The 24,493-nt window shown below is 49.7% G+C and overlaps 1 protein-coding gene across 2 annotated transcripts in view; it reads left to right on the top strand.

The window, feature by feature from the left end:
* TECRL (trans-2,3-enoyl-CoA reductase like) overlaps positions 1 to 24,493 on the top strand; it is an 835,890-nt gene that overhangs the window by 370,524 nt on the left and 440,873 nt on the right. For both annotated transcript variants that reach the window (XM_086963150.1, XM_086963149.1), the window contains exon 5: positions 17,033 to 17,148. In XM_086963150.1, the coding sequence (XP_086819276.1) occupies positions 17,033 to 17,148 (116 nt within the window). The remainder of the gene's footprint in view (positions 1 to 17,032; positions 17,149 to 24,493) is intronic.

Below are 24,493 nucleotides of genomic sequence, written 5' to 3'. Positions count from 1 at the left end.
GGGTTTTAAATTACAAATAATTAGAGTGGAAACAGCTTATCTATCTGCATAATATCTCTATCTGCTCCAAATCCAAAGTTGTCGCTTATTGAATGTAATGTTGTAACCCTGTCTTAGTCAATGGGAGCAGTAGGCCTTGCAAAAGTGAAAAAGGATTGTAGGAGTATTCTCTGTCAGGACACGTAAAACGTAAGAAGGCATGTTTGACATATTAAATACATTTCACTCTGCACTATCAGCCTTTAGACCTTTAGGGTGATTTACATTTATTAAATAAGAAGTTTTAGGCCTGGCAAAAGGTTTATTTTGCCAGGTCGAAATGGCAGTTTAAACTACACTAAAGCTGGCAGGCCTGAGTCATGTTTAAAAAGGTTACTTTTGTAGCAGGCCCACTAGTAGCAATTAACTGACAGGCCCTTAGTACTTGTGGTGTCAGGTATTAGGGGCTTACAAGTAAATAACTGTGCTGATTAGACATGTGCCAATTTTACTGAATTGGAAGGAGAGAGCACAAGCACTTCACCACTGGTTAGCAGGGAAAACGTGCAAATGGTGCTAATGTCAACAAAAACAGGTTTAGCAACTGAAGGCAAAAAATTCTGGAGGGATACCCTTCAAAAAGGGCAAGGTTTAACAATCTTCATCTAGCAGGTTGAGAAACAGCATTGGAGTACACAGGGCGAATCCAGATAGCTGGAGCATTGTGCTGTGCCTCGTTGACCCAGCCCTCCAATACCTCACAGGGTGTTTTGTACCAGAACATCAAGCACCAAAAGCCTCCGATTAGCCATCCTATGAGGAGGCATCATCATTGTTGCATGTCTGGCTTTGGGAGACGGGCTAAGCCTTCAGCCCTCTCATGTTGTGAGACCTGCTGAGCCATACTTCAAATAGCTCGCATTTAGTGAAGTAGTGTGGCTCACTGGTTAGAGGCGGCAGACCCGAGAGCAGAGGACAGCCCGGGACCAGGGTTCGATTCCCGACGCGGCAGGTTTCTGGACCAGGGTCAGCGGACTCGATAATTCTCTCGCCTCGGTGCCCACTCTGATCTGCGATCACACTCGGCAACTCTGGGCACTAGCTTGCCTCATCTTCACTAACGGCCCCACCAGACCACCGGGGATGCCTGGTCTCACCCTGGAGATACCCATTAAGGGACCATCTCTCAGGGAAGCCAGGAAGGGTTTTGCAGCGGTCGAAGCGCGGAGGTACCCCTTCGGGAGTGATTCCAGCGCTATATAAGCACACAATTAATTAATTTTAATTTAGTTCTCCTCTTTTGCACTAGGTTTTCACTCAAGTGTGGCCTCTGCAGTGTGAATTGCACTGCCATAGAGAAGGGAGTCATTTGCAGGGGCTCTAATGAATGTACTGTATTTTAATATCGGACAAACGTTTACTCAACTCTCTCTCTCAAAAAGTATATCCTCCTCTATTCACAGCTGGTCAGTGGATTTGCACAAATACGTGGGCAATCAATAGAAATGGAAAGAAGACTTCATATTCTAGCGCTCTCGTGTCAAAACGTTCTGTTGACTATAAGATTACTCATTTCCATATGGCTATTCTTTTCTTCTTCAGCAGTTAATTTGCATGCCAAGTCGATTTCCTTTACTGCTCATATATTCTCATCTTTTTCTCATTTTCCATTGTGCCTGTCATAGGCCCCATTTATAAGTAAATAGTTTTTCTCCCTGCTCCAGTGGGCCAGTAATATATTTTTCCATCACAATTGTCTGCCTCTGCCTAATAAATCATCCCAAACATGAGGCTTTTTGGTCCAATAAATAAGGACACATGCTGTTGTCATGATCCATTTGAACTTTAGAAATGTTATTTGAAAAAAAATGAACATTCATTGATTACGACGTGCCCTTAATTAGTTCCTTCCATTTTTCTCATAAAGCACGAGAATGGAAACTCCAAATCTGTTGCAATAAGTGCATTCAATATAATGAAGTCTCTAGGCAGCCTCAGTTATTAGACGTCTTCTTTTTTCTGTGGTCATGGGGGACAACGTATCCTTTCTGATGCTTTTTACTTTGAATCTTTCTAATTTGAAGGCTCTGTGTTATGCATCATGACCATTTATTCAGCACTAAACACCTCGAAGGGCCACTAAGCGCTACCAGCAATCTCACTGGGAAGGACGCCCACATTCAGAATAGATGGGCCTTCAGCACCTTCCTGGATGGGAGGAGCTAGATCTGTCAATCTCTCTTCACGATGAAGGGCGTTCCACCCTGCCCATCGTAAGCTAGGGAAAGAACAATGCCATGCGATGATTGCCTATTGAAGCTATAACTTGCATAAACTAAACAGACAATATGTTCTGTCTAACAGTTGTAAAGAAAACATATATTGTAAATGTAAATGTCAGGGCATTTGTAGAGCGCACTGTCACCAAGCTGTTTCCTGGCGCTATTACTCATACCGCTGTGGAACCCTTCCTGGCTGCTTTCCCTGTGAAGTGGCCACTCCCAGGGTGAAGCCAGGCATCCTAGTGCTGTTGGGGCCGGTGTGGAGGTTAAGCAAGCTATTGCCCAGAGTTGCAGTGTGGGGCCCATGATTAGAAAAGGCACCGAGGCGAGAATTGTCAGGTCCGAGGAAATTGAGCCCAAGACCCGCGAAGGCGGGAATTGAACCCTGGTACTGGGCCAGAACTCTGCATCAGGGTCTGCTGCTCTAACCATTGAGCCACACTCCTCCATATTATGGTCTGATTAACTACAGCGTACCATGAATAGTTTACGCAGCCCCCGTTATAAACTGATTCTACAAAGGTTATGTGCAATTTAACATTTCACGTCTTTTAATTCACAAAATAATTCTTTGATTAATTCCTGTGGTTACATATACATGCAAGTCACGCACTTTCTGTGACATGTTGTGTATTATTACAACTATACGTAGCGTTTTCTAAATGTTTATGCCTAACTATGTGAACAGCCTGAGTGATCTCTCTTTATTGCTTACCCTGTATCCGCATCAAAACCACATTGTGGGTGCTCTCATTTTTTTCTTCTCATTACATCACGACAATGTACATGCAGTGTGCACTTCCAAGTTCCTCACAGCAGGGCCGTGGCTTCGAGGGTGTGTTCAGCTTGTTACACCGCCCTAATAAATGTATTCTCCAGTAAATAGTTGGTTACCAGTGCTTTCAGTCGGGTATTGTGAGTTGACTTTAGGATTTCATCTGAGATTTTTACATGAACACACACACACACACAAACGCACACACTCGCAAATACTCACACAAACACACATATAAATACACACCCACAGTCTCTCTCTCTGCTCTGTTCTTATATTGTGTTTAAGTACCCCTAACAATCCACCCTGCTCACCCTTTCCACCCCCCTCTCCCTAAGCTCCCTCAAGCTCTGCTCCTCATGCATATATTTTGCCATGACATGCCAGCGTGATTGTTCAGAAAATCTAAAACTCACTCTCGCCCCCAAGTTTTCTGACCAAGCTACACGGCTGTGCCCCACTGATCTAGCACACATGAATACACAAATGAGTGCCTCTCTTTCTTCAACTTTTCTTCCAACATAATCTTCCGGTACAAAACCTGCAAAACAAATTCAAATTTACATTGATGGGGGACCACTCCACAGGCAGTCATAAAAACAGGCCCGTCCGGAGTTCATTGCTAATGTATACCAAAAAACATTCAGAAGTATTTCCATGTGACATGGAGAAGGGGCACACGCCATCTCCACAATGGAGGATGAGCATCGCCTCTCCTACCAAAAGACAGAAAACGAAATATAAAATGACAATAAAACAACTTTATTATCGTTTTATTTTTCTCTGCCTGCAGCCGACGCAGGCATAGAGCAGTGCGGGGACAGTTTAACAGGGCAGGGACTGGGACTCAGGGGTGGAGAAGTGGTAGGTACACTTAGGTGCGCATGTCAGTTTGGCCATCCATCTTAGGCTGGCCAAACTGAAAAGTACCCTTAGGTTTCTTCACCCCAGCTGTGCTGCACAGCCGGGTAGAGAAAAGGCCCAGGCTCCCTGACCCTGACACAGCGTCAAAGCAGCCTGCTCAGGCCAATCCCCACGCTTCTCTCATGCTTGGTATATATAGCATGAGAACAGCGTTGGGATTTAATGGGGACTCTGCGAGCCTGTGCCAGGAACAAAGGCGCCCGAGCGGGCTGGCAGCGTAAGGTAAGTCTGTTTTTTATTTTGTATTAACCCCCTGTGCCCTATTCTGAGATGGATGGCCAGGCTGTCATGCACACTGAATAGCAATGCAACCACTACTCCACCAGCCTGTACACCTGCCCGAGTGTGAGTATCTTTGTTGAAAAGCATACACAGACTTTTTTTAAATGCATAACTGTGGTTCTAATGTTTTCACTTTGTGACTGTTTGAAGTGATGCACAAGTACTTTAAACATTGGCTCTTAAGGTAAGCCTGCCTGGTCTGTGCTAAGCTACCAGAGGGTATGCACAGGTTAATTAATGGTGAGCATCTGACTTATCTTGACTAGGGTTGTGGTTCCTGCTTGGGCATGGTGCATATCTCTGCAACCAGAAAGGCTTTTTTTTAACATATGTTAATAAGCAGTTTATTAAGTAAACAAGGAAGAAGCATAACTATTTTTGCTTACCACAGTTTCTCAATCCCCTACAGGATGGAGTCTTACCACGAAAATGGCAATGTACATACCCAGCAATCACAGTTCCACGATTACCTTAAGTTTGTAAAATGGCACAGAAGGTGACCCTCCCTCCAGGCAGCAATTCTGTTCCATGTAGGAGGTATTTTGTTGGGATGGAAAAGTCCCTCCCATAGTAAGAGATGTGCACCCTTGCCCTGAATGCCCCAGCTGCAACAGTGTCTGTAACCTTGGTGCTCATTTCTGGTCATGGTCAAACACAGATTATACATGCATGCCATGGCGTAGGCATGTCTCACAGATGGCAGGTTTACAAGGACTGGGAGATGCACCCAAAGCTCCTCCCTCATAGTGGTAAATGTCTACTGCCCTTAGCATAATAGCACGAGCACTGCAGCATAGCTTGTTTTAAGTAATAATGAGCAAATCGAGAGAAGAAGCATTTTTACCTTTATCACTCAAGTAAAGTTCTGCTGCTGTATGTTTTAGCCTATATCGGGTTGAATGTATGCTGCACAGTACACATGTTTTTGTGTGTGTGAGTAGTGAAAAACAGAAAAGCAAACGCAGGGGTCGCCAAGCAGGTCCCGAGATGGATGAAGGGTGGTCGACGGGCCGTGGAGAAGCCAAGCAGGTCCCGAGATGGATGAAGGATGGTCGACGGGCCGTGGAGAAGCCAAGCAGGTCCCGAGATGGATGAAGGATGGTCGACGGGCCGTGGAGAAGCCAAGCAGGTCCCGATGCAGATGACAGTTACAACGGTCCGCGGCCTCGCCAGCAGATCCGGACGACGGTGAAGGATGAAGGTTACGACGGCTGTGGCAGCGCCACCAGGCAGGATGATGGTGCACAGGACAGAGCTACGGCAGCGCCAGTAGTCCGTCCAGGATGAGTTCTTCTTTCGTCTCTCGACTCCAAGATACAACTGCCTTCCTGTTCTGGAGCTGCCCCAGTTATAGGGCTGGCGTGCTTTGATGTCCGGACCCTCGCACTTGGAGGTCGGGAGGTCCGGGATGAGGGAGTCCAGACACCCAGCAGGGGGGTGGAGCCAGCGCCCGGGGAGGCGATGGCCGAGCGGCACTGGCCGGGGGAGAACCATCGACACCTCTTTCTCCCATTGACTGGCCAAGTAGCTCGCTCACCTCCTGGGTGGAGGGTGGTGCCGGAATGTCTGAGGCCGGGCTAGGCCCAGGGTTGAGGTCGATCGGGGGCCAGGCGGCCTCGTGGCGAAGTGTCCAAGATGGCGGCCCGGGCTGGGCGCGTGGGTCGGCCGTGGATCGGACCCACGAGGTTATCATGCTCGGGGGCAGGTGTCCCTGAGGGGACGTAGGACGTGCAATGGTGGGGTGTGGTGCTTGTATGACTGGCTCGGGCTTGGTCGAGCCGGGGGAGAGCGGCCCGTCACGTGGCCTGTCCAACATGCGTCCCCCCCAGCTGAAGGCGGGGAGAGTTACCCATCCTCTTGGGGACTCTCTTCGTCGAGGCGGAAAAACCGGGACAGGCCATCCGCGTTGGCGTGGTCAGACCCAGGCCGGTGTTCAACGGTAAAGTCCATACCTTGCAAGGAGATGGACCAGCGTAGCAGTTTTGGGTTTTCCCCCCGCATATGCATCAACCACTGCAGGGGTCGGTGGTCAGTCTGCACCCGGAAGTGGGTGCCAAAAAGGTAGGGTCGGAGCTTCTTGAGGGCCCATACCACAGCGAAGGCTTCCCTCTCTATGGTGCTCCAGCGTTGCTCCCGTGGTAGGAGTCTCCGGCTGATGAAGGCCACCGGTTGATCAAGGCCTTCGGTGTTCACCTGGGACAGGACCGCCCCAATGCCCTGGTCGGAGGCGTCCGTCTGGACGACGAACTCCCGGCTGTAGTCTGGGGCCTGGAGTACAGGAGCGGAACACATGGCGGCCTTTAGCTGTTCGAAGGCCGCTTGACACTCTGGGGTCCAGTTCACCTTCTTGGGCTGATTTTTCGACGTGAGTTCGGTGAGAGGCCCCACGATGGTACCATAGTCTTTCACGAACCTTCGGTAGTAGCCCGTGAGGCCCAGGAAGGCTCGCACCTCAGTTTGAGTGTTAGGGGGTTGCCAGTTCTGGATGGCGGCAATTTTCAGTTGAAGAGGGGCCACTAGACCGCTTCCCACTTGGTGTCCGAGGTAGGTCACTGACCCTTGTCCAATTTGACATTTGCTGGCCTTGATCGTGAGGCCAGCTCGCTGAAGGGCTTGCAACACTGCTTGGAGGTGGTGGAGGTGCTCGGTCCAGTGGTGGCTGTACACAGCGATGTCGTCCAGGTAGGCGGCGCTGAACTCTTCGAGCCCCGCCAGGACCTGATTGACGAGCCGTTGGAAAGTCGCTGGGGCATTTTTCATGCCGAAGGGCATGACCGTGAAGTGATAGTGGCCATCGGGGGTGGAGAAGGCAGAACGTTCTTGTGCTCGGGGTGTGAGGCCGATCTGCCAATAGCCTGCCGTTAGATCGAAGATGCTGAGGTAGCGGGCAGCGCCCATTCGGTCGACCAGTTCATCTGCCCGGGGGATGGGGTGTGCGTCCGTTCTGGTGACTTCATTCAGGCCCCGGTAGTCGACACAGAACCGGAGTTCGGGTGTGGTTCCGGGGGCGGCTGCTTTGGGGACCAGTACGACCGGGCTGGCCCATGGACTGTCGGAGGGCTCGATGACCCCGAGCGTGAGCATCTTAGTTACTTCCGCCTGGATGCAGGCCCGTACCCGATCAGGTACGCGGTAGGCCCGGTGGCGGATAGGAGGGCTGTCTCCGGTGTCCACATCGTGCACACACCAGGAAGTGACACCTGGGGTGAGGGAGAACAGGCTGGCAAATCGTGATAGGAGGGCTTGGCACTCTTGGCGTTGTTCCTGGGTGAGGGTCTCCGAGAGTCGGACCCCATCCACGGAGCCGTCTTGCTCCTGGGTCCGCAAGAGGTCAGGGAGAGGCTCGGAGTCGTCCTCAACCCCGTTGTCTGTGGCCATCAAGAGGCTGAGTTCTGTTCGTGCAAAGTGGGGTTTCAGTCTGTTGGTGTGGAGGACTCGGAGCGGATTCCGGGCGGACTCCATATCGATCAGATAGGTGGCGGGTCCCTTGCGCTCGATTACCTTGAAGGGTCCCGTCCATTTGTCTTGGAGAGCGCACGGTTCTGTGGGGGACATTACCCAGACCTGTTGCCCCGGCTCGAATTCAATAGATGAGGCGTTCTGGTCATACCATCTCTTCATGTCCTCTTGACTGGCCTCTAGGTTGGCTTTCGCTAGGTCTCTGAACCGCTGGGACTGGTTGCGGAGGGTGAGGAGGTACCGGAAGACATCTGGAGGACTCTTGGCCGGAGGCAACTCCCAGCCTTCTTTGATCAGGCTGAGTGGCCCCCGTACTGGGTGCCCATAGAGCAGCTCGAATGGGCTGAAGCCTAGGGACTTCTGTGGGACCTCCCGGTAGGCGAAGAGGAGGCACGGCAGCAGCACGTCCCACTGGCGACGGAGGGGTTCTTCCAATCCCCCGATCATCCCTTTTAGTGTGCGATTGAACCGCTCAACAAGTCCGTTTCCTTGGGGGTGATAGGGGGTCGTGAAGCGGTAGGTGACCCCACACTGTTGCCAGAGGGACTTCATGTATTTGGAAATAAAGTTCGTGCCTCTGTCACTGACGACTTCTCGGGGGAACCCCACACGGGAGAAGATCCCCATCAGGGCCCTGCCGACCACTGGGGCTGTGACGGTCCGGAGAGGAATAGCCTCAGGGTAGCGGGTGGCGTGGTCCACTAGTACTAGGATGAAGCGATGGCCTTGTCTTGTACGTGGGTCTAGGGGTCCCACAATGTCTATTCCGACCCTCTCAAATGGGGTTGTGACTACGGGAAAGGGTTGCAGGGGGGCCTTTAATTTGCGGCCGCTCTTCCCACTGGCTTGGCACGTGGGGCAAGATCGGCAATGCTGGTGCACATCGTTTCTCATTTTTGGCCAGAAGAAGTGGGTCACTAGGCGGCTGTAGGTTTTATCTTGTCCCAGGTGCCCTGCCAGGGGGACATCGTGGGCCAGATTTAGCAGGAAGTCTCTAAAGCGGAGTGGCACCACTAGTACTCGGTTGGCCCCCAGCTCGGCGATTCGTTGCTCGCTGTACAGTAGGTCATTGTCCCAGTAGACCCAATGAGCTCCGGAGGTATCCCCTGCGCTTTGGGCGAGCGCTTGTTGTCGGAGTCCCTCAAGGGAGGGACAGGTCTTCTGCTCCTGACGAAATTGTTCTTGTGTGGGCCCCCCTTCTTGAGCCCACTGGTCGAGATTAGCAAGGTCGGAAGGTTGAGCAGGTTCGAGGGGGATGCACTGGTCGGGGGTCTCGGCGGGGGCGACCGGAGGCGGAGGCGCCGGCCATTCTGGTTCTTCCGGGTGATGGTTGGCACGGGCGGCCATAGACCGGGTGGTGACGCACGCCCAGTCTGGGACGCCCAACATCCCCAAGTGTTCTTTTCGCTCCACGGCTGCCCACGGGGAGCTTTCCAGGTCATTTCCGAGGAGGCAGTCCACGGGGGCGTCGTCTCGGACCGTTACTTTCAACATGCCGGAGACCCCTCCCCACTCAAAGGGGACGCAGGCCATCCGACACAGACTCTCCGAGTTGTCGGCTGATCGTACAGGGCAGAGAATGTTCGGTAGATATTGCTCTGGGGTCACCAGATGACAGCGGACGGCTGTCACACTGGCCCCGGTGTCTCGAAGGGCTTCGGCCCGTTGTCCATTGATGCTCACCCATTGGCCGTACTTCTGGGTGTTAGCGGGTAGGGGGACCCGCGGGACCATGTCTCTTCCCCCTAAGCACGCGAGAGTCATGGCGGCTGGCTCCCACCCTTGATACTCTTGCTCGTCTGTTTCTTGTTCCTCGGAGATCTGTTCTTCCCCTAGTGCCGCGGCGGTCACCTGGCGGGGTCTTGGGCTCTGATACTGCGGGCAGCTTGGGTCATTTGCATAGTGGCCGACTCGTTGGCATCGGTGACATGTAACATTGGCTCTGTATCCCGGTCGCGCTGGGGTGCTGCCCCGGTTGGCCGGGGGGGTGGTGCTGGTAGTGGGGGCGGCCGGAGTGTTGTCTCTTCCTCGTCCTTGGCCCCCTCCTCCTCCTCTGGATCGGTGGTGACCATTGTTGTTCCTGTTCTGCTCGTAGGACCCATTCCGGCCCACTCGGGTGATCTCCCACCGGTCAGCTTCGGCTGCGAGCTGCCGGGGATCGGTTAACTTGCTGTCGAGGAGGTGTTGGCGTAGTTCAATGAAGCAGTTGTTGGACAGATGCTCCCATACCATCAGATTGAACAACTGCTCGTAGGTCGTGACGTTGTTCCCTCTGATCCAGCCTTCGAAGGCTCGGCTAAAGTACGTTACATAGTCCACCCAAGTTGTACCTGGAATGCGTGTGCAGTCTCGGAACCTCTGACGGTACATCTCGGGCGTGAGGCCATAGCGAGTGAGGAGGGCCGCTTTCATATGGTCGTAGGAGGTCATCTGGTGGTCTGGGAGCTGTAACAGAGTATCGCGGCCCTCATTGAGGAATTTGCCCCATAGGCCGGCTCCCCAGTCGGCTCTATCGATCCGGTGCGCAGTCATCGCGATTTCATATGCTTTAAACCATTGCTGGATGTCGTCTTCTCGAAAATATTCTCGGACCACATCCTTGGGGATGTGCACTTTTTTGTCCGTGGTCCCGGGGGTGGACGGTCTGTCGGGCACCCCTAATTCTTTATTCTGTTTGCGCAGGTTGATCTCGGCTAGGTTCCGCTCGTGCTCGTACGTTAGTCTTTTTTCCTCGAGCTCCCTTTGCCTCTGTTTCTCCTCTCTTTCTTCTCGGAGGCGAAGGTGCTCTAAGTTTATTTTTTGCTCGGCCAATTTGAGTTCTATGTCCATCTTGAGTCGGGCCATTTCAAGTTCGTGTAGTCGGGCTTTTTCTCTTTCTTGGATCTCGTCTTGCGAGAGACCCGTTCTTTGCTCTTCAGGGGCCGTGTTGGTCTTTTTCGCGGTGCTTTGCTCCGGGGCTTCGACATCCCCGGTCTCTGCCCAAGATTCTAGGGCATGCTTAAAATCGTCCTTGGTACTTAGTCCGGTGGTAGCGATACCTAGTTCGATGCAGAACTGCTTTAGTTCACGATGGCTGTATTCCTCTAGCTTTTCCATTTGGAACTTCTCAGTTGATCCGCTCTCTTTAGTCGACATTGTTGTTCGTTGTGGGGTGAGCTACTCTCTGTACGTTATGCGGTGATTCGGATCGCGCCGCTGGCCACCAATGTTAGACGGACCGGGAGGGTCGGCCGAGATTACGGGGAGAGGTCTCCAGGGAGAGCCGTCTCCAACGACTGTACAGATAAGTAACTTCCCCCCCACAGACGGACACCACACAAGATTGAAGGTTAACGAGACTTTATATGCACTTCTTAGGTTACGTTGATATAATACAAGGAGGTCTGGACTCAGGGGTCCCCTCGGTTCTGATCTCTGGTTGAGGAAAAGGGTAGCGGGACAGTCTTAGTTACCAATGAGTTCAATAGCTCTCAATCCTCGAGCTCGGCGTGGTTGCTGATCGGGCCGTGGAGGAGCCAAGCAGGTCCCGAGATGGATGAAGGGTGGTCGACGGGCCGTGGAGAAGCCAAGCAGGTCCCGAGATGGATGAAGGATGGTCGACGGGCCGTGGAGAAGCCAAGCAGGTCCCGAGATGGATGAAGGATGGTCGACGGGCCGTGGAGAAGCCAAGCAGGTCCCGATGCAGATGACAGTTACAACGGTCCGCGGCCTCGCCAGCAGATCCGGACGACGGTGAAGGATGAAGGTTACGACGGCTGTGGCAGCGCCACCAGGCAGGATGATGGTGCACAGGACAGAGCTACGGCAGCGCCAGTAGTCCGTCCAGGATGAGTTCTTCTTTCGTCTCTCGACTCCAAGATACAACTGCCTTCCTGTTCTGGAGCTGCCCCAGTTATAGGGCTGGCGTGCTTTGATGTCCGGACCCTCGCACTTGGAGGTCGGGAGGTCCGGGATGAGGGAGTCCAGACACCCAGCAGGGGGGTGGAGCCAGCGCCCGGGGAGGCGATGGCCGAGCGGCACTGGCCGGGGGAGAACCATCGACACCTCTTTCTCCCATTGACTGGCCAAGTAGCTCGCTCACCTCCTGGGTGGAGGGTGGTGCCGGAATGTCTGAGGCCGGGCTAGGCCCAGGGTTGAGGTCGATCGGGGGCCAGGCGGCCTCGTGGCGAAGTGTCCAAGATGGCGGCCCGGGCTGGGCGCGTGGGTCGGCCGTGGATCGGACCCACGAGGTTATCATGCTCGGGGGCAGGTGTCCCTGAGGGGACGTAGGACGTGCAATGGTGGGGTGTGGTGCTTGTATGACTGGCTCGGGCTTGGTCGAGCCGGGGGAGAGCGGCCCGTCACGTGGCCTGTCCAACACATCTCTCTACTGGGATGTATGTGTAACGAATGGTGCAATCCAGTAAAGCCAGCGCATGTGTGTGCATGTGGACACAGCGATGTATGTGTGCGTTTGAGTATCAGAATACACTGAAGCTGGTGTGTTTCATATTGGAAGCCCAGGCATGTGGAGGAGACACCCGCAGACAGATTTGTGGATTATAAATTCCCAGGAGCTTGGTGGGACATGCACTGGAAGAAGGAAGAACTGAGCTCTTCAGTGCAGTTCAAAATGGCTATTTGATTCTGAAAGTGGTCACTGGTAAGAGGAGCCTGAACACATCTCAGGAAGAAGATGGGGCTGAAAAGTGAATTACAGAGAATAGTGCTGGGACCCTTTAGGATCCTTTTCTAAAGCATATATCATGGAGGCTGATATTCTTGTGTGATCCTCAAGTCACTCCCATGGTGTTGTGGGGCTATCTGGTTTGTAGTTTCTTCTGCTGTGACATACTTCTTTCTCGACAAAAGGACAGGACAGAGGAGTGGGCTCTTCAGAAGATACCGCCCTCAACCCGAACTTCGAAGACTAAGACACTCAATCATATTTGAGTATGGAAATGGATGATAAAAAGGGTAGCTGGGGCTCCCAAGTTGTCAACTGTCAAGTAGCCAATCGTCGCCATTCCTCGACGTGGTGGATCTCAGAAAAAATTGGCTTTATGTGACCATGACTGGAGTTTGCCAAGCAAAATACTGCTGCCCTTAAGAGCAAGGTAGTTGACTTTTTTTAACCGTCTATCAAGAGATAGAGCCACCACAGAGACCATTGTTGGATCACAACCACCTGCGTGTATTGACTCATGTGCTTGAAGGCTCGACTGAGGGGTCGAAAGCAGAGTGACCTCCCCTTTTTAACAAGGGGATACTAGTGGGGGTCGATAAGACTAATCACTCACCTGAAAGTCCCTAGGGTCCTGGAGGAAGTTTCTCTGCCTTTCAGCTCTGCTGCACTGGAACAATTTGACTTTCATAAAGCCATAGCAGGACTTCTGTTATTCTGACTCATAGTGCGGCCTAACCTGAATGTTGTCTATCATGAATGGAGAATGACCATGACCAGTAGACAGGAGGTGAGACTCAGAACTGTGTCTAGACAACAATAGAGAGCCGACCTTAGGATTGATCAGTGTATTACTTGTGTGTGTCATATTACATTTTGTGTCTGTACATAAAATACTAATTTAACCAGTATCCAGATTGGCATACAAGTATTGTGGTTGCTGGATGTATTTTGAGTCTTGAGCTTGTTTATTCCTTGTACCTACTTCCCCACAGGAAGCACTCGACTGCTCCACCCACACTATCATTGAGACTCCAGTGCTGCAGGGACACTTGGGCCAGTTACTCAGGACCCATTATGGTCGGCCAATAGGACAAGGGTAAAAGGACTCACCCCCATTGTTGGGCCCAGTGACCCCTGCTGTCTGAAAGGAGTTCTGACATACTTATATGTGTTTTTCAATGTATACTTCCAGACAGTTAAATTATAGGTGTTTCATTTTTATCTTTTAGGCAGAGAACCTTTCATTCGAAATGCAATGTATTTCTCATCACATATGTGTTTATTAATAGGATGACTAATGTTTAATTAAAGTAAAGTGGATCAAATCACTGCGTGCTGCCAGTTATATTCTGCGCAGCTGCATGTTGAGCGTAACTTTCTTTCTTTGTATGTGCTCATTCAAAAATATGGTAAAGTTTTTAATTTCCCGACGTCTGCCTTCCTGAGCAGGTTCCTAAGATTCCTTGATTACATACACCAGAGTAAATTTTTTTTACATTGCAAAATCATTTGCATTGAATATATTTAGGTCCCAAAAACCTTTAGCACTGTGATCACCTTTAGGCAGCGGTGGCCGGTAAGTTTTGGAGGGAGGGGGCAGACGGGACACACTCGCGCGCACACATACACATAACACAGCAATGCACACACACAGACATAAACACATCTATTCACATCACTCTTCACCAAACATTCATACACACATGCATGCACCAAGCATTCAATTAAAAGAAAAACAAACACCTACCTGCAGCCAGCTCTGTCTCAGAGGTTCCAGGAGGCTTGGGGCTGCTTCCTTCCCTCATTGGCTGACCTTAGGAAGGCAGCACTCCCAACGTCATCAGAGAGTGGGATGGGGTCAGTGAGACTGTTGATCCCACCCCACTCTTTGATGAAGTGTCACTGATTGACACTGGACCCTGGGCACTTCAGGGCTTAAAACTGAAGAGCCCCGGTGTGAGGCAATCAGTAACGCTACCCCTGAGGGGAGAGCCTCAGGGACCTTTGCTGAGCAGAGGACGTCATGCCACAGGAGCTGTGACTTCCTCAGCCCAGCAACGTTGAGCTCAGGCAGACAGGAGCCTGCTCATAGCACAAGTCTGGCTCCTGGCTGCCTGACCTGAAAATGAACAGTGTTTGTCAGGCTGACCTTTGTTCAGCCTGACAGACACTGTTCATGAGCGGCAAAAGGTGGAGAGGCGTGGCCTCTCAGCCCCAATGCACCGGCTGCGGCTGCCTCTAGACATTATGAGATAGAATCTAGGCTCAAAGCGACATACATCTCTAAGGGGCCTATTGCGCAAGGCTTCGTCTTTCACCTGTATTTCCCCTCCTATCATGGCTATAGAATCACTTTGCAGGATGAATTTATTGTACCTTAGAATCCAAGTCCTGATATTTTAGACAACATATTCGACTGATGACAAAGCCTATAGATGTGCATGAAATATTACTTTTAATTATGTATGGTTAGGAAAAAGGCGGATGAATGAACATTTGGTGGCATTATAGAACTTAAGTTCCTTTGTGAACAGAACTTGGTAAGGAACAAAACATTGAGGGATAAACCTCTTGAGTGGTAGTGCCTATTACCAAGGGTTCATTGTGCCATGGCATTATTCTGAGCAGTGACGGCTCCTTAGTTATGGAAGAGGAACGTCACCCCCCTGTTGAATGCCAGCAGAGGCAAGGACATCAATGAATTGATAACAAAACGTTTTTATTGTAATTTTATTTTGAGTCCTGCCAGCCGAGCAGGATAGGAACGGTAAAAGCCACAGTTGAAGTTGCGGCTGCAGCACCAGGGAGGACAGGGGAGTGGTGGTCACTGCTAAATACGCATAATGGTCTTGCAGGCCCCAGAGAGTCGGCTAAATCATTGTGCACACTTAGCCTTTCTTCTCCGCCTAGCTGTGTTCCACATCTGAGTGGAGAGACTAACACGGGCTCCCAGTCTATATCCGAGCACGGAACCGAGGAGCTCAGACCAATACCTACGCTGCTCACATACTGAGAATACCATTGCCAGCATGTGAGCAGCGCTGGGATTGGGAGCTGGAAGCCTGTAGAGTGTGCACCATGTTCATGACAAGGAAGCGAGGATTGGGAGGAGGGTGGCAGCGGTCAGAGCAGGTAAGTGCAACTTTATTTTTTAATTTCCTTTTTTTGTGTTCTAATCTCCCACCACTTCACAGTACACGCGACCGCTACTGATTCTGAGCACTTTCTGAGGTGAATATCTGTGCTAGAGCTAACATTTTCGAGGGAAGTAGTTACAGAAAGCATTATCCAAAGAGCTGGATGTCTTTATATTATTTTTGGAAGTCTAAGTATTTCAATGTTTAGCATGTTCAAAGTAAACGAGTTCCGTTACAAAGCAAGCATTGAACTAACCTGGAGGTCTCCTTCATTGCGTGCATGCCAACAGAGACAAACAACAGGTGTACATGCAGGTTATAACACAGGCAAAAACATCCTTTTACACACATATACTGCAGCACCAGCAGGCACTCAAACACACTCACTAATATGTATGCAGGACCAAACGCATATGGAGAGGGTACAACTTGGTATGGAGGGCCAAGGACATACCCCAAAGATAACTAGGTTGTAAACTGCTGAACAGGACTGCCCTCACACATTGAGACACACAACAAATACCACAAAAAGGAAAGTGAGTATCATTTACATCCCTAAATATCTCTGTAAGCATTTATAACAACATGAGCACTGCAAGGGAGAGGTAATCCTGACTTTGAGACCATGCTTTTGCCCAACCTAAAACTGAAAACCAATGGTTAGGTAAAGTGAGAGAGAGAACCCTCATCTCTGTTTTTCAAGTCTGAGAACAAGAGAAATATTTGAAAGCCCCAACCTGGTTCAGGGAATAGCTGGACAAACTCAGGCCTAGGTTTAATTAGGCCTGGGTGGAGTTCGCGGAGCTTCGTGATACGCCACAAAGTGCTGCAAAAACTCTGCCGCTCTCTACAGAGTTCGGCAAGCGGCAGAGCTTGGTAAGTCACACAGCTCTCACTGATTTTTTGCAACAGGAGTTTGTCCAGTGCTGTTAAATCAGTGCGAAGGGCACTACATGCAATACAAAAGGGCACAGCTTTGTTCTGCTTCTCGAGTAGATGTTCTACTCAAGCGGCAGTTTCCACAACACGAGCAGCAGATTTCTCAATGCAAGCGGTCATGACCTGCTGCGACCACCCATGCTGAGAAATCTTGCAAGGTGGAAATCTAGCATGCAATGTTTCTCGCTCATGTTCACCAATTTAATGTTGGCAAGCCGCGCGAGAGAAAAAACTCTGATCTGTGTCATTTCAGAGTTTTGTCGAAGTCTGCGCGGAGTGGGCAAAACTCTGTGAACTTCGCCAGCGCAGCAGAATTATTCTCCCACCCCTAGATTTACTAACAGTGGCTTTAGCACTGGTGTGGCACTGACAGTTTTGCGCTATGTCTCTTGGACTTTTTAATGGTAAGTAATGATAAGTACTGGTCAGATTCTCTGGAAGTATGTCTAAATTCACATGTGAACACCCCAATTTTTATTAAAAGCTCTCGATAGAAGTTCCTACTTTCATGTACTACAAAGTTTTGCCCTCTTGATGCGAACTTGTTCATTAATCTCCTGTCTACCTTATTGTGTTTTTTGCTTTCTAGGTTTTTCTGTCTGAGTACTCTGGCCCCCTCCTAATCTACTTACTATTTTATGTTCGGGTGTCTGGCATCTACGATACTGAGGAAAGTTATGAGACCTTCCGCCATCCTGTCGTCCAGTAAGTATTTCTCACTTTTACAATTAAGTGCAATATTTGTTGCTTCTTGGACAGAAAATGGATAACTTGCGTTAGGTTACACAGAAATGTTGACGAAAAGATGAAATCCTGAACCTGTACTTGTTTTTAATCTCGGTTCCTACATATCCCCACCACTGATTTCACTAAAATTACATGGTACCACCTTTCTTTTTCCTTCTCGATAGCATGTGGCGATGAGTTGGTGGGGTTTAGAATAGTTATAGTCCTCCAAATTTCTAGGTTCTTGCTGCTTTGAAGAAATGGCAATTGGAGCTGAAAAACTGTGGGCGTCCTTTATCAATGATGATCCATCCAGGAGAGTGAGATAAAAAAAGGAATACATTGTCACACAACCTCCCTATCAATACAATATCTCTCAATATTACGGCCAATACAACATGATAGCCCTTATGACCAAGTGAGGTATGATAAAAAATTGCTTCCTAATTGGGCACTGTATGTATGATAATCAACGTAAGAGTGTCAAACATATATGAAAAACAGAAAAGAGAAGCCAGAAATGTAGGCGGTCAGAGAGGTGGATTCCACCGACAGACAGTTCTCAATTAGTAAGGAAGATAGAGTGCACGTGCTCGGTGTGAACTAAAAGGACCCTCAGGCCCCAACCAAAAGTTGGTAGCCAGTCGTCTTCATTGGGCCCCAGATAGTTGAAAAAAAACAATCCTTAATGGCATTTTCCTCTTTCTATGCATGCTGCAAAATGCAGCATGCATAGAAAGAAGATAATACAAGGAGAAATAAAAGTATTTGTCCTTATTGTGCCACTCCGACGTCTCCCCTTGGGAGGCATAGGATTCTGATGCATTCTCGGCTTTACAAAACTTTGTTAATCTGGGAACGTGTCAGTTTCAATGAATGCTGCGTGGAGACACACACAGCGACACCCATGGAATGCCTCTTTCATGCAGAGTAATACAAGAAAGGGGCCCATATATACAAGGCCATGAAAAGTCACGCAGGGTGACTTTACGTGGCCTTGTAAATATGTACAGACACACTGCACCGCCAGTGCATTAAAATAAGTGATGCACTGATTGTGCAAAAGTCTTATAAATGAGGCCCTAGAGGGTCCAAACAGCTGGGTAATCACTACTTTCACATCTGTGTTCAGATCAGGCAACTGTTGGGCCCAGTACATCATCAGAGGCCTGGGTTCTGCAATGAGCACTGTAATTCCTCCAATGTGGTTGCAGGCTTTTTCCCAACAAGTTGGGTGGAAGAGGCACGGTAATGCTCACATTCTCTGATGTCAAGGCTTTTTGTTTTATTAAGTGTGGGATTAAGGGGTCTATTGCAATATCTTTCTCAATGGCTGCAGGGGAGTTTCTTGCTATGATGCTGTGGCAAGCTTTCCACTATGTTCATTACCTCCAGGGATAGAGTTGTTCTTTTACTGTACAAACTAGAACCATCTCAGGGACTTATGCTATATCGACTGTGGTCGGTAGCTTCATCAAGCTGCCTCCATAATCATCTGTGTGATCATTATGATTCGTAATAATTTGCCTACTTACTGCATTACAGGAAATGTAGAAGTGGTATCATGGATTTTTACAATGGGTGAGCTAAACCGACAGTCAACACGCACACAATTTTGTGCACACATGGGACAGTTTCTAAAAGACTGTAGCAAAGGCACAGGTGTGAATATGTCACAACTGTAGGCTCCTCAGGATCGGAACGATGCTCAAATGGGGTCCACCTCCTGACGTCCCTGCACTCAGACTAGCTATAAGCATACAGAGCACAAATGCAGTCAAGCGAGGGATAGGTAAGGGTAGGAGCAGCAGTGGAAGGACACCTGGTTATTATTCAGGAGATGACCCCTTCCCTCGTCTGAGATACTTCTCTCAAGAAACACGGTTGACCAAACACTCTATCACAAAGATCCTTTAAATATTCAGGTCTTTTTTGGCATCTCCTTTCTCTTAGTAAAATAATGACTTCCACCACGAGGCTCCAAAACAAAAGTAATAATATACTGTGACCAAGGCTTCACTTTTCCCTAATGTCTAGCGGTGGAGAATTGCCCCGCAAGGCTTGAAACCACTCCAGTCTAATAAGGAAACAAACTCAGCCTTACCGGCAGACGAAGGAGTTCAGATAATGACTCACTGTGTTCTCCGGTAGGGGAATGCAAATCCGGGTGTTGGACTGACAAGGACAAACTCGGGAGGGGGCAATCCAGCGTCCCCCAGTTCGAAGAATTCCCAAAAGTCAACACACCCAGACTCCAATACCTGATACAGCTAGGAGTCGGGCAATACAGCGGCTCCCAGCCCTTCTATCAGGCATAAACTCACATCCCATGAACAAGCTCTAAGGCGCCTTCACTCAGCCGAGTGAAACATCAGGCTTTTTCCTGTGTGGGTGTGGAGGGGACAAATCCAGCGGCTCCCTTCACCTAAAACTGGAAACCCAGACCAGACTTTACTTTACGCTGCCAGGGGCGTTCTTGCTCAGCCAAGCAAACACGCAATTCACCACTCCGCAGCCGCAAAGTCAAAACAGGCAACGTGGGATTAAACAGAATATCCAAAGCAGCTCCGCGGGGACAAGGCGTCCGCTGCACTGCAACCAACTTGAAAGACAAAATCACTTGCGAGGACCTCTGTCTCTTGCGCTGCTAAATGCCTTTCTGGTCATCCCCCTAACGCTAAGCATTATGAGAGATATAGTCTTTTCCGTTATCTGATATGTGGCAGGCACGTACGTCAGACCCTGACAGTACGCCCCCCTCCCCAGTGCCTCCTAGCACCAGGCTTACCTGGGTTACGGGCGTAAAACGAGCAGACCTACTGCGGGGCATGAACCCCTCCTGGGAGTCATCCTCAGGCAGGTATCCCTTCCAGGAGATAAGGAACCACAACTTCCCTTGCCGATACCTGGTGTCCAGAATGCGGCGAACATCATATTCCAATTGACCATCCTTCAGAATGGGCGGAACGGCTTTGCACCGCACCGAACCAGCAGGTTTCAGCAGACTGCTGTGAAACACGGGATGTATTCTCATAGAAACAGGTAGTTTGAGTTTGTACGCCACCGGATTGACTTTTCGGAGTATGACATAGGGACCAATGTAGCGTGGATGGAATATACTACGGTAGCGGAAACGGATATGTTGTCGCCCACTTTATACTGAGGACCATCCTGTCGATGTTTATCGGCCCACTTCTTGTAGGACGTTTTTGCATGGACCAATGTCTTTTGAATTCCCCGGTGTGTTGTCAGAAGAGCCTTCATGTGTGCTGCCACCGTGGGATGATTGTACACTTCACTCGGAACTACCAAGGGCAGAGTGTTCGCGTGGAAACTGATATTGGCCTTGAACGGTGTTTCCCTTATGGAGCTGTGCCAGGCATTATTGTAGGACAATTTCGCAAGCCATAACAGGGAAACCCAAGATTGATTCGCCTCCTCAGAATAACACATCAGGTATTTTTTGAGCGTTTGGTTAAGGCGCTCGGTCTGCCCGTCAGACTGGGGATGGAAACTGGTGGATAAGGCCTCTTCCACTCTGAGGGCTTTGCACCACATGTGCCAAAATCTCGCCACAAACTGTGGACTTCGGTCTGAGAAGATCACCCGTGGTAAACCATGGATCCTTACCACATGAGTTAATAATAGTTGTGCAGTTTGGCTGGCAGTAGGTAGATTTTTGCAAGGGATAAAATGTCCCATTTTTGTCAAACTGTCAACCAACACCATGATGGCGTTGCACGCTTGATCTTTTGGGAGACCCACTATGAAGTCCACACTGATCGTGTGCCACGGACGGGATGGAGTGGGTAATGGCATGAGTTTTCCTCGACTCTTGGATTGATCACCTTTCGCAAAGGCACAGGTGTCACATTGAGTGATCCAACTCTCTACATCTCTCGACATGTTTCCCCACCAGAAATGGCGTTTTACTAGATGCAGCATTTTCTTGTTTCCTGGATGTCCTGCAAGCTCATTGTTATGGCACCAATTGAACGCCTTCAACCGACAGGGGTGTGTGGGCAAATATAACTTCCCCTCATGTAGAGGTACTCCATGTTTGATCACACGGAGTCTGTTCTTTCCTGCCCATGCTTGCCACTGCGCCTGACTCCGATCACTATGGACTTGCTCTATGAATTGATCTGCAGTAACTGAGCACACTACTCTCTCAGGGGCTATGATGGCTCGTTGGATCTCCTGTTGTGGTACAGATCCTTCCCCTTGCCGAGAGAGGGAATCTGCCATCCTGTTTTCTGACCCTGGACGGAAGGTAATTATGAAATTGTACTCCGCAAAAAACAACATCCACCTCATTTGTCGGTGTGAAAGGTGGCGCGCGGTCTTCATGAACTGCAAGTTCTTGTGATCAGAATACACAGTTATCGGATGTTGTGTTCCCCAAAGATAATGCCTCCACTCCTGGAATGCCATTTTGATGGCTAACAGCTCTTTCTCGGATATTGTGTAGTTGGTTTCGGCAGGGTTTAGTTTCTTAGATAGAAAGGCAACAGGATGCAGTTGCCCCGTTTCCTGGTCTCTCTGTGACAATACAGCCCCCACCACTGAATCGGATGCATCCGCCTCCACCACAAAAGGTAGATCCAATTGAGGGTGTCTCAGAATCGGGGCAGTAATGAACGCCTTTTTCAAATGCTCAAACGCCTCCATGGCTTCTGGATTCCACCTGAAAGTTACCCCCTTCCTCAGCAGTTTGGTAATTGGGGAGGCCAACTGGGAGAATTGAGAGATGAATCTCCTATAATAGTTAGAGAAACCAAGGAAACATTGCACATCTTTCACACATTTTGGCACCAGCCATGATCGAACAGCCTCAATCTTTCTTCCAGCCACACAGAAACCCCTAGGAGTCAGAATAACCCCTAAGAATTCCACCATTGCCACGCTAAATTCGCATTTGCTGATTTTGCAATAGAGGCTGTTCTCTAGCAGTCTTTTCAGGATCAAGATGACATGGCTGACGTGCTGACCTCTGGATACAGAATAGACCAGGATGTCATCGATGTATACTATGACGAACTGGTCTATGTACTCCTTCTGCACGTCATTGAGGAAATACTGGAAACCCGCCAGGGCATTACACAACCCGAATGGCATAACCAAGTATTCGAATAGTCCGTATCGGGTTTTGAATGCCGTCTTCCACTCATCCCCCTCGCGAATCCTAACCAAGTGATAGGCGCCACGGAGGTCCAACTGTGTATAGATGTTAGCCTCCCTCACCTGATCTAGCAATTCGGGGATGAGTGGAAGTGGGTAACTATTCCTAACTGTTTGTTTGTTCAGCTGGCAGTAGTCAATACACGTTCGCAGCTCGCCATTGGCTTTCGCCGTGAAAAACAGAGGCGAGGCTGCGGGAGACCTAGATGGCCGTATAAACTCGATTGCATTAAAGTGTGCCAAATATTCCTGTAAGTGTTTTGTTTCAGGCTCCGATAAGGCATACACCCTACAGGATGGGACTATTGCTCCGTCAATCAGATCAATACGGCAGTCTTACTCGCGATGAGGGGGGAGCACTTCTGCCCTGATCTCGCTGAACACCTCTCTAGAGTCTTCATAGACAGTCGGCATTACTCTTTCTTTTTCGACTGACATGGCTATGTGCAGGATCCGAGCTAAGGCTAGCGTGTGTGATGGAGGTTTTTTCATGCATGTGTTCTGACATTCATCAGAAAGTAAGCTAACGGATTTGAGCCTCCAATCAATAGTCGGGTTGTGTAGTCCTAACCATGGTATCCCCAGAATGATCTCGTATTGGGGGGCTTCGATTATGTTTAGCATTATGGTTTCCACATGATCGACTGGGCTGCCTTTTAGTATTAACTCAATTTCTTCAGTGCGTTCTGTTATTGGACCGGATTTCAATGGGGTACCATCCACTGCCAGCACTGTCTCCGGGGCCGGATTGGGAACTCGCCCCAATCCCAAACGCTGCACCAGTCCCTCGTCAATGAAGTTCCCGGTAGCCCCGGAATCTATCATACTCCACACGGAATGTTGTTGCTTCTTGGTTTGCAATAATGTGCGGAGTATGATGTGAGTAGCTACGTGTTTGACTTCAGTGGATGCTAGGGACGTCAGCCTCCATTCCTTCTTCTCCGATCCTAGTTTGGGTGTACCTGACTCTTCAATTTTGCCCTGGTCTACTGTGGTGAGTGCTACTTTCTTTCCAGCATAAAAGGTTTTCGGTCTCTTTGGCTTCAGGGTACACTCCTTCACATAGTGCCCTTTCTTTCCACAATACATACAGAGCCCCTGTGTTCGGCGGCTCTCTCTTTCTGCCCTGGACAACAGGGACCTAATAGCGCCTACATCCATAGGTTCTGGAGCGCTCTCTCTCGATACTGGGGAAGGATGAGTCATTTGTCCCATGCCTCCCGATGATCTGTCATGCCTTCTGCAGTCTCCTCCCCTCTCGACTAACCGATGGTCTAGTCGCAAAGTGAGGTTTATCCAGTCTACGCATGTGGTGGGTTGGGGGTCGATCTGAGCCAACACATCTTTTATGTCGTCAGACAGTCCCTGATAATACAGCGCCATTCATTTTTCTTCCGGCCAGGCGGTTTCTGCGATCATCCGGTTAAAAGTGGTCATGTACGTGACCAGGTCTTTCTTTCCTTGACGGAGCTCTAATAGATCCCGATCTGCGCTGAGGGTGGTGGCCCTTCGGTCGAACACCCGCTCGAATTCCGTTCGGAAGGCGGACCAATCAGAAAGAATGGGATTGTCATTCCTGACGAAAGGGACCGCCCAGTTGGCCGCATCCCCTGACAAATAAGAGATGGCGAATGCCACTCGGAACAGGTTCATGGGGAACGAGGCAGGCCGGCAAGAAAAATGTAGGGTGATCTGTGTTAGAAATCCTGGATTTTCTGAGGATCACCTGAATATCTCTCGCGACTAGCTAGGGATATAGGGGAGGGACCATCACCTGTATTTGACGAGCTCCCACTGACGCATCAAACGGATTGCCCTGCTGTCTGTCCAGTCTTTCCCTTAAGGCTGCTGTCTCAGCTTTTGACGTAGCCAATTCCTGCTGTACTAGTAGTAAGGCCTGCAGTACGTCATCTAAAGTTGCCATTTTTGAGGATCCTTCCGATCAGGAGGAGTATAGTTCGTGAGCATGTGATTCTGTCACGACTGCAGGCTCCTCAGGATCGGAACAATGCTCAAATGGGGTCCACCTCCTGACGTCCCTGCACTCAGACTAGCTATAAGCATCCAGAGCACAAAAGCAGTCAAGCGAGGGATAGGTAAGGGTAGGAGTGGCAGTGGAAGGGACACCTGGTTATTATTCACG

Source organism: Lissotriton vulgaris, chromosome 3_1, assembly GCF_964263255.1.
Source record: "Lissotriton vulgaris chromosome 3_1, aLisVul1.2, whole genome shotgun sequence".
Classification (NCBI taxonomy): domain Eukaryota; kingdom Metazoa; phylum Chordata; class Amphibia; order Caudata; family Salamandridae; genus Lissotriton; species Lissotriton vulgaris.
Note: the sequence above shows the minus strand (reverse complement) of the source record. Positions and strands in the feature narration are given on the sequence as shown.